This window comes from Chinchilla lanigera, unplaced genomic scaffold (genome assembly GCF_000276665.1).
Source record: "Chinchilla lanigera isolate Chin_1 unplaced genomic scaffold, ChiLan1.0 scaffold00054, whole genome shotgun sequence".
Lineage (NCBI taxonomy): Eukaryota > Metazoa > Chordata > Mammalia > Rodentia > Chinchillidae > Chinchilla > Chinchilla lanigera.
This window is the reverse complement of record NW_004955455.1, coordinates 13,465,600-13,474,055: the sequence shown is the minus strand read 5'-3', so window position 1 is coordinate 13,474,055 and position 8,456 is coordinate 13,465,600. Positions and strand designations below refer to the sequence as shown.

The 8,456-nt window shown below is 50.2% G+C and overlaps 1 protein-coding gene across 2 annotated transcripts in view; it reads right to left on the bottom strand.

Moving 5' to 3' along the window:
- Ksr2 (kinase suppressor of ras 2) overlaps positions 1 to 8,456 on the bottom strand; it is a 402,376-nt gene that overhangs the window by 303,626 nt on the left and 90,294 nt on the right. For both annotated transcript variants that reach the window (XM_013520300.1, XM_013520301.1), the window contains exons 2-3: positions 6,898 to 7,038; positions 3,138 to 3,288 (exon numbers count right to left, since the gene is read on the bottom strand). In XM_013520300.1, the coding sequence (XP_013375754.1) occupies positions 3,138 to 3,288; positions 6,898 to 7,038 (292 nt within the window). The remainder of the gene's footprint in view (positions 1 to 3,137; positions 3,289 to 6,897; positions 7,039 to 8,456) is intronic.

The window sequence follows — 8,456 nt, the reverse complement described above, 5'->3', positions numbered from 1 at the left end:
TGCTGAGCAGACACTGAGGAAACCAGGGCAGTTGAACCAAATTGTGCAGGGGCGAAGTGAGCACGTGAGGTGGGAGGTGACACAGAGGTGGCTTGGTGGCACAGACCTTGCACGTCACAGGACAGTATGTGGCACACTGGGGGCCTGGGGCAAGAGACAGACTGGATTTGCAAGCTCCAGCAGGCAAGGGCCTTGTGGAGAACCAGGCTTCGGGGGGCCTGAGGCTGAGCAGGTGACAAACGAAGACAAGGACCCGAAGGACAAGAGGGAAGAGAATTCCAGGCAGAGGGAAAGTTGGGAAAGAGTTGTGAAATCCACGCCTTGGCCAGGAAACTAAGCGGCCAGTGCACTTAGCGCATCTTCAGGCCTTGAGGGAAAAATACATAGTGCGGCTCCAAGCAGGAGCCCAAGCCTGAGGGGCTTTGCAATCCTTGCCAAAGGTTGTGCACTTAAAGCTGCTGGGAGGCTCCATGAGCCAAGGGAGGAGGCAGAGCTATGTATTTAAAAGTATTTATTAAACTGGGTGTGGCGATGCACCCCTACCATCACAGTTACTCAGGAGGCTGAAGCAGGAGGATCACAAGTTCAAGGCCAGCCTGGGCAACTTAGTGAGACCCTGTCTCCTGATAAGATCTTTTTAATTATCAAATTCTGGGTGTCAGATATTGACTTCCCAGGGGATAAAACAACGAGCAGAAATGGGTACAATCCCAACCTCTTGCGGCTTTCAGTCTAATGTGAGAGAAATGCTTCCATTGCCGACGGCAGCACACCCCCCCAAAAAGGTAAAAAATAAAAGTAGTAAGGGGCACAGCTATCTACACGTTGGCAAAGCTGATGTAGGGTGGCGAGGAAACTCAAAACCGGGTTAACAATCTTTTCCCAAGAAGTCTGAGCAGAGCTAAAGCAAAGCAGGGGCACTGGGGCATCGCTTTCAAGGACCAGAGCCCCAGGCCTGCGGCTGGCATCCAGCCACACTGCGCCCCTGCAGGGGCGGGGGGTATAGGGGTGTCACACGGGACACAACCTATAAATGACGTGTGATGTGAAAGTGCAAGGCCACGGCCAGAATTTGGTAACAGACATAGAATAAAACAGTGAAGAATTTGAAATATCTGCTCCTCTCATGTGGATGATAAAGTGCATACTGCGTCATGAAGCACTGCAGCTGTATTAGATACGTGTATCTACGCGTGTGCATGGGTTGTACCATAAATCACACTTCTAATATGCAACTTGATCAAAACAGTGTGGGGAACAGTTGTTAAGAGGGACTTGCAAGGTCTCATCCGGTCCAGGATGCCACAAAAACACCTGTCACAGGGAGCAGTGGAGCCCATGCAATTCTAGGGCAGGCGCAGGGGTCGTGAAACGGCAGCATGGACTTCCTAGAAAGCAAGGCGGCAGTGTTCGCTCTTCTCCCACTGCAGGAGCCCACAGCTGCTGACTCACTGCAGTAGGGCAGCCGTGGTTACACCCACGGACAGCCCAGCTCGGGACAGGAAAAGCATGGGAACCACCTCAATGTCCCAAACTAGGAGACAGCTGAACACAGGATCCAGCATTTGAGCATCAAACATGAGAAAGAAATGTATCTGCTGGCAAAGGAGGAGGTCGGGGACGCGCACTGTGGCTCAGCGCCATGTTTCAAAGGAGGGAAAACCGCCGGCCACTTCTCCCTGCAGGTGCAGAGGGCAGGGGCGCTGGCTCTGTCCAGGCTGCGAGAGGGTGGGTGAGGACCTTTGTGACCGGAGGACGGAGTGACTCTGCCTCCCAGGGAACATCTGGAAATACTCAGGGACACTGGTGTTTGTCACAGCTGGAAGTAGGAGATGGCACTGATTTCTATGAGGAGAGGCTGGGGACGCCCAGGGCAGCCCTGAGCAGAGGCCCTGTGGATGTTGCCTGAAGCCCGGATCCAGATCTGCCTTCAAGAGAAATGACAAAGGTCATGTGTGGGGGATCCGGGCCAAGGACCGGTTTCACACACAGGCTCTGCTTGGCTCACCGCTGGCTAATCCGCCCCACGGTTCCGTAAGGGTCCCCCGTGTGGAATCCACCAGGGCCGCCTGTGAATCAGCATCCGCCAGGCTCTGCTGGCCTGGGCTCAACAGCGCCACCTCGCGGTGGGAGCCGACAGGACATTTTTCTCGAGGCTGGGATTTGCAGAGCTGATTCCCAGGAGCTAAAAAAGCCCCCCTTTCGCGGAAAAAAATCATGAGACTATGCGGATGTAGGAAGCCTCAAGATGGTGACATTTGATATTATGCTAATGAAGACAAATAGGTGTTTCAACAATTCACTGGAAAGATCAGGGAGAGGTAACAATATATTTGGACCTAAATTGATAAAACAAGTCCAGAGGTTATCTTGTTATGTTAAAAAAAAGTGTGTCAGGGATACAGCTCAGCGGCACAGGCGCCTGCTTGGCAAGTGCAAGGTCCTGAGTTCGATTCTTGGTACCAAAAAAAAAGTTTCCAAATAACATGTACAGCTACACCCAACTCTAGTGTTTTGTTGTTTTTTTTTTAAGTAGGGGATACATGTGTTTGAAGCAAGGGCGTGAATGCTGAGAAGGGTTTAACAGCAACATGTGTTTTACTGTAATAAATTTTTTACTTAAACTTTTGCCATAGTTCTCGAGCACACCTTGTATTCATGTAAGAAAATAAGAAGCTAGCCGGTGAGCTGCAGTGCAACGGCACTTCAGAATGTCTAAGGTAAAAGGCCCTGGTCTTACACACACACACACACACACACACACACACACACACACACACACAAACAAACACACAATTTCGGGATCTGGACCATAATTATCCAGACCCCGGCGCCATGGAGCTCAGCAGGTTGTCCCAGGGCTAAGTGCAAACCCAAGGGGTCTTCCAGCCTCCAAACCCCAGGCCCACCCATCTTTGCTCAGCTGTGGCAGAGCGGTGGCCGATGTGCTGGGGACAGGTGTCCACGCTCAACAGGGTCTGGGCTCAACAGGGCCACCTCGCGGTGGGAACCGACAGGACACTTTTCTCGAGGCTGGGATTTGCAGAACTGACTCCCAGGAACTAAAGAACCGGACGTGGTGGCAGGCGGTGGCAGATGTGTTGAGGACAGGTGTCCACGCTCCCAGGACCGCTCACCTGACATGTGCACATTCCTGAGGCAGGACAGGGAGGCATTGAGGCGGGCGCACTCCTCCTGGTTGGCTCCGTACTTCTCCACCGTCTCACACACCTGCTCGTCCGTCATCTCCAGGAGGTCCTCCAGGCTCAGTTGGCCGGGAGAGATTTCCTAGGGGAGGCGACAGAAAACCATCAACCTGGCTGCGAGCGTCTCCACACTGCCCCCTAGCGGCGCCCAGAGGAGAACACGCCGCTGTGCAAATGCCTCTTACGAAAAGGGTTAGGGCTGGGTCTGAGACCTGGGGTCAGATAGGCTTGGGTTTGAGTCTCAGGGTTGCCATTCATTCATTCACGACCTCGGACAAGTCGCCTAACCTCTCTGGGCCTCCCTTTTCTTACCGACAAGAGGAGGATGCTAAATATGCGGACTCGGTCATGTCGCACAGACACTTAGGGCATCTTCAGTACCCCACACGTACAGCACTTAATCACCTGGATCTGTCTGCGTCCACACCTAGGTTCTGAGGACCTTAGGAAGCGGGGCCCTATGCTGAGCCTCCGCGATGGCTCCCGTGGCCCCTGTTCGGCTTGGACTGTAGAGACCCAAGCAAAGTCCTGGCGCGAATACACCCAAGCCGGCCGGACAGCTCGAGTCCCCCATTGGCTGCCCTCCGCTCTCGGGTCACTCCGTCCCAGACACAGGGTGGAGGGTTCGAGTGCACCTTCAGGGTTATAAGGGGGGAAACGCCGAAAGCCCACGGGCAACTCAGTGCCAGGAATAGGACCGGGTTTGTGTGTGCGGGGCTCGGCTTTGCAGCCTAAGGCCATCCTCCGGCAAGGCAGGGGCCGGGGAACAGCGGTAAGCTGGACTCGCACAGCTTAATGCATCTGCCTAGAATAAGCGTACGCCTCAAAACCTGTTGAACTCCTGTACTCACCCATCTATAAATATACGTACATATATACATAGTACATGTATATGGTTCGCCTTCATTTATAGCATCTAATGGTAGCCAACGTTTTTACACAAATATTTAAATAAAGATTTCACATGTTTGGACGGTGCTGTCTAGGGCAATAGGGTGGGCGCTTTCTGCCCTCTGGTGGTCACATCTGAGTATTACAACAAAGTTCAGCTCCCCACCATTAAACTCAATCAGAAATAGGAAAATCTCAATACATAAATTCTAACCCAAAATGTATAAATAAATAAACGAGCTAAGGGCAACAGGCAAAGCCCGATCAGTGCCCTCGGCCAGGGGCATAAAGAGAACAGTAACTGAGTCTCTTGGGGCTTTGTCACACTGGGACACACTGCAGGTTAGGCTAGGGTAACAAAGGTGATAACCCCGGGTCTAAACGTACAGGATGCATCAGTTAAGAGGAGAGCGTGCACAGCATGAAAGGATTTTCTCCTCTTTGCTGTAGGACTCATGCGTTTTAATTCTTCTATTTAAAACTATTTACGCTGAAATTTAGGATCACATAAAATGTAGAAGTCATTTTTATGGCCGTAAACGTGGAGAAAGCCTTTACAAACCTGGGCAAGAGAGCAGACAGCTTGTATGTGTGATACAGTATCAGCTGAGGTGGGTGAAGGAAGCATTGTTCTAAGTGCTTTCCATAGATTTTCTTTATATGCTACAAAAATTACATAGCGATGATACTTTTACCCCATTTAAAGACCAGGATACTAAAACTGAGCGAGGTCCCCCTTGCTTGCACAAGGCTGCAGTTTGAAACCAGCCTGTTCTCTTCGAAGCTGTCTCTACACTGCCGGTTCCTTGAAGGAGGACCTCTGGTGGACATACTTATGAACTGCAGGCAGAGAGCTAAACTGCAGCTCCGCTTCCTAAGCGGGGAGACTTGGACTCAGAGGTCAAAGACCAAAAGCACAAGCTCAGGTTCCAGAACTCCAGGAAAATGCAAATGAGCAAATCGATGGGCTGGAGGAAGCCTCGGGGACCCAAAGGGGCAGGAGATCGAGGTCATCAGCTTATCCGCTAGACAAGGGCTCAGCACGATTAGCAATTCTGACTTTGAAGCCAGAGATCTGAACTGTGTTGCGTTGTGTTGCGTTGTGTTGCGTTGTGTTGTGTTGTGTTGTGTTTTGTCTCTGCATTGCTGGCAAGGGAACTCAGGGCTTCACACATGCTAAGCACATGTTCTACCACTGAGCTACACTCCCAGTCAGAGATTCGGGCTTGTTAGGTAAACTTGTCCAGTTTTTAAAATATTAGTTTAAAATAAATTTTTGAGAATTGTTATCAGTCAAGGAGAAATATCTGTCGACCACATGCAGCTTGAGAGCCACCAGTTTTCAGCTTTTCCTCCAGAAGAGGTGCTTGTGCCTTATTTCCTCCATAACTGGCCCTTGATAAAGGCTCCTCAAAGCTTCTGGAAAGGGGTCCGGGCTAGGTAATTAAAATGTAACGTTTGTACTTGTACGGAGCCCTTTCTTCCAAGGGTATCCACTCTGGCCATCCTGGGGTGCACAAAGGGAAGACAGAATTGTGTACTGCCAGCGCGGCATGGTGGGTGAGCAAGGCAGGGTGCTGTGTGTTGCTCAGGATTCGAGAGAAGGCAGGGTCAGGCATAACTTCTGCCCTTGAAGACAAGATCTAAAGCAGACAAAAGGCCTCTTCCAGCAGGAATCAAGCAGCCCTGGAAACACGGCTCTTGGCCTCACAGTCACAGGGGAACCTCCTCTTCTGCCCTTTTCAGGGAGCTCCCAGCTGCAGGAAATGAGCCAAAAGCCTGAGGCTCTGGCATCCATCCAAGCTGGATTCTCCTGCCCACTCAACAGCTGGGCAGGTCACTTCATCTCTAAGCCTCGATTATCACTCTGCAGAATGGGGATAATAGCCCCGCCCACTCAGAAGGTCACTGAGACGATATGAATCATCTCAACAGCTGAGATCCTTCATGTGGATAAACTGATGAGTGGCACGAAAGACTGGATGATATGAGCTGAACTGGCATCAGGAGCAGTGGTTTGGGCCCAGCTCCTGGGATCCAGGAGGACAAGGAAACCTCACAGTTCTTGAGACCTTAAGGATATGGTCCAACTTGATGGTGGACACTAAGAATCAGGTGTTCCAGCCACGCTTTACCACTGCCAAACTGCTTGCTGTGACTGTTACTGTACTTCAAAACTTTAACAAAAAGATGATATTCACTGAGTGCTGTTAAGTGCCAGGCGATGAGCTGAACATTTTTATAGCGGTCGCCTCATTTTATTATGCCAGCTACTTAAGAAGAGGGGATAATCATTACCTGTGTTTAAAAGATGGGGAGACCAACGCTCTAAGACTGCAATCCAACATGGCAGCCAGGGGCCACATCAATTAACATTAAATCCATTAAAACTCCAGGTCCTCAGCCACCTGCACTAACCACAGTTCAATGCTTAGGAGCCACCCATGGCTAGTGGCTACCATATCACACTGCACAGATATGAAATATTCCTGCCACAGCAGAAAGATCCACTGGACAGTGCTGACCTAGGAGGTGAACCGCTTTGGCTAATCTGACTTGGTTAAGAAGTGGCCCAGCTGGAGGAAGTCTGACTGACTCCAGAACCACGGCCTTAGCCACACTGGAGAGCCTGCCTGCCCTTGTCCAGTGTGTGCGTACGAGGGCCCACTGTGTGCCGCGGACTGTGCTGTGCACAGCTACAGGTCTGCCATCCGAGGAGCGGAGGAGGGGTAGCTGCTGGGTCAGGGTCAGGGTCAGGGTCAGGGTGAAAGTCAAAGGGCACAGGGCCGCCTCTGGTCACCTCCAGGACTTCCTTGCGCACGTCGACGATCCGGAACCAGTGCCGGAGCTGGGGGAAGCCATCCAGCTCGGCGTTGCGCTCCTGCAGGGCCACCTTCTTTTTGCAGGACAGCTGCCGGCTGAAGTACTTCACCAGCTTGCTCTGCAGAGACAAAGGAGGACAGGGACAGGCTCAGAGCGCTACTTCGAGGAGCAGAGGCAGGAGCCCCCACACGCACGACCTTCCACCCAAACCCCAGCCTGCTCTGTATTTTGAAGATTTTGGTTTAACTACAGTGAGATCCAGTTTCCACCTGCTATGGGTTGAATAGGGTCTAAGTGTGACCCCCTAAATGGTCAAGTGCTGGATACTTGGTCTCCAGTGTAATGCTCCCAAGAGGTACTGGATCTTTAAGAGATGGCCCTGGTGGAGGTGATTAGGTCCTGGGGTACCACCCTCCAGACCAACCCCACAGGCTTGGTCCTTTCTGCCAGCAGCTGGCTGCCTTTGTACTTCTCCACTGTAGTGTGACACAGCCAGCACCACGCTAACTGAACTTTCCAGCCACCAGAGTCATGAGCCAAATAAACTTTTCTTTAAAACATATCCAGCCTCTGGTACTTTGTTATAGCAACAGAACCCCCCAAACACACCAGGCTGGTGGAAATGGGCAAACGGGCTCTGACGTTTTGTGGGCTGGGGATGGGCCTGGAATGCATCTTGGCAAAGGGCTTTTTAGCTGTATGCACTTACATTTTCCTTCCATATATCCCAGACCCAACAAATCCGCCTCTGGAAACTCATTCTACAAGTGCTAATCTTAGGCAAAACAGCTGTGTCCAAGGTACATTTTCTTACAGTTCTGTTTGTGATGACAAAACATTGCAAACACCCTGAGGTCCAAATAAATGATGCTACAGCCAAAGGCAGCTATAAAATACAGCTACAAAGCATGCTAAGTACTAATCCAGTGCAGTTCCCAAGACACACTGATAAATAAAAATAAACAATGCCCTATTCCCATGGAAAAAATGTTTCCCTCTACAAATCTTTGCAAAAGCAGAGTCTCTCTCAAAGGATTCCTGATCCTTTGGGGAAAAAGAAAGGGAGGATGAGGAACAGGGGTGGAAGGAATATTTTATTTAAAAATACAGGTGTCACTCGACTCCCTAAGTCACATACAAGTATTCACAAATTAACAAATTCTTTTAAAATGAAATAGACCTGAACTCATGTTTTGGGAGAGATGTCAAGATGTGTGAAACAGAAGACTTTACGACTAGTTCGTAAAAGCTAGCAACACTAGAAGAAGAAAAACAGGATCTGCATGCCTAGGCAGAGGAAGAGATGAAGAAGAATAAATTCCAGGCTTCCAGTTTGGGAGAGGGAGACCCTATAAAGGGGGGACAGCAAAAATGTTTATGTGTCTCTTTATAGCTTTTGGCATTGTTTCAGTAGTTACCCAGACTACACTATCTATGTAATCTAAACTATATTTAATAAAGGTAATTAAATGAAGCACAATTTTAAATCCTTAGGGATATACAGATGCTTGTGGCATTTCAAAGCACTGTGAATCA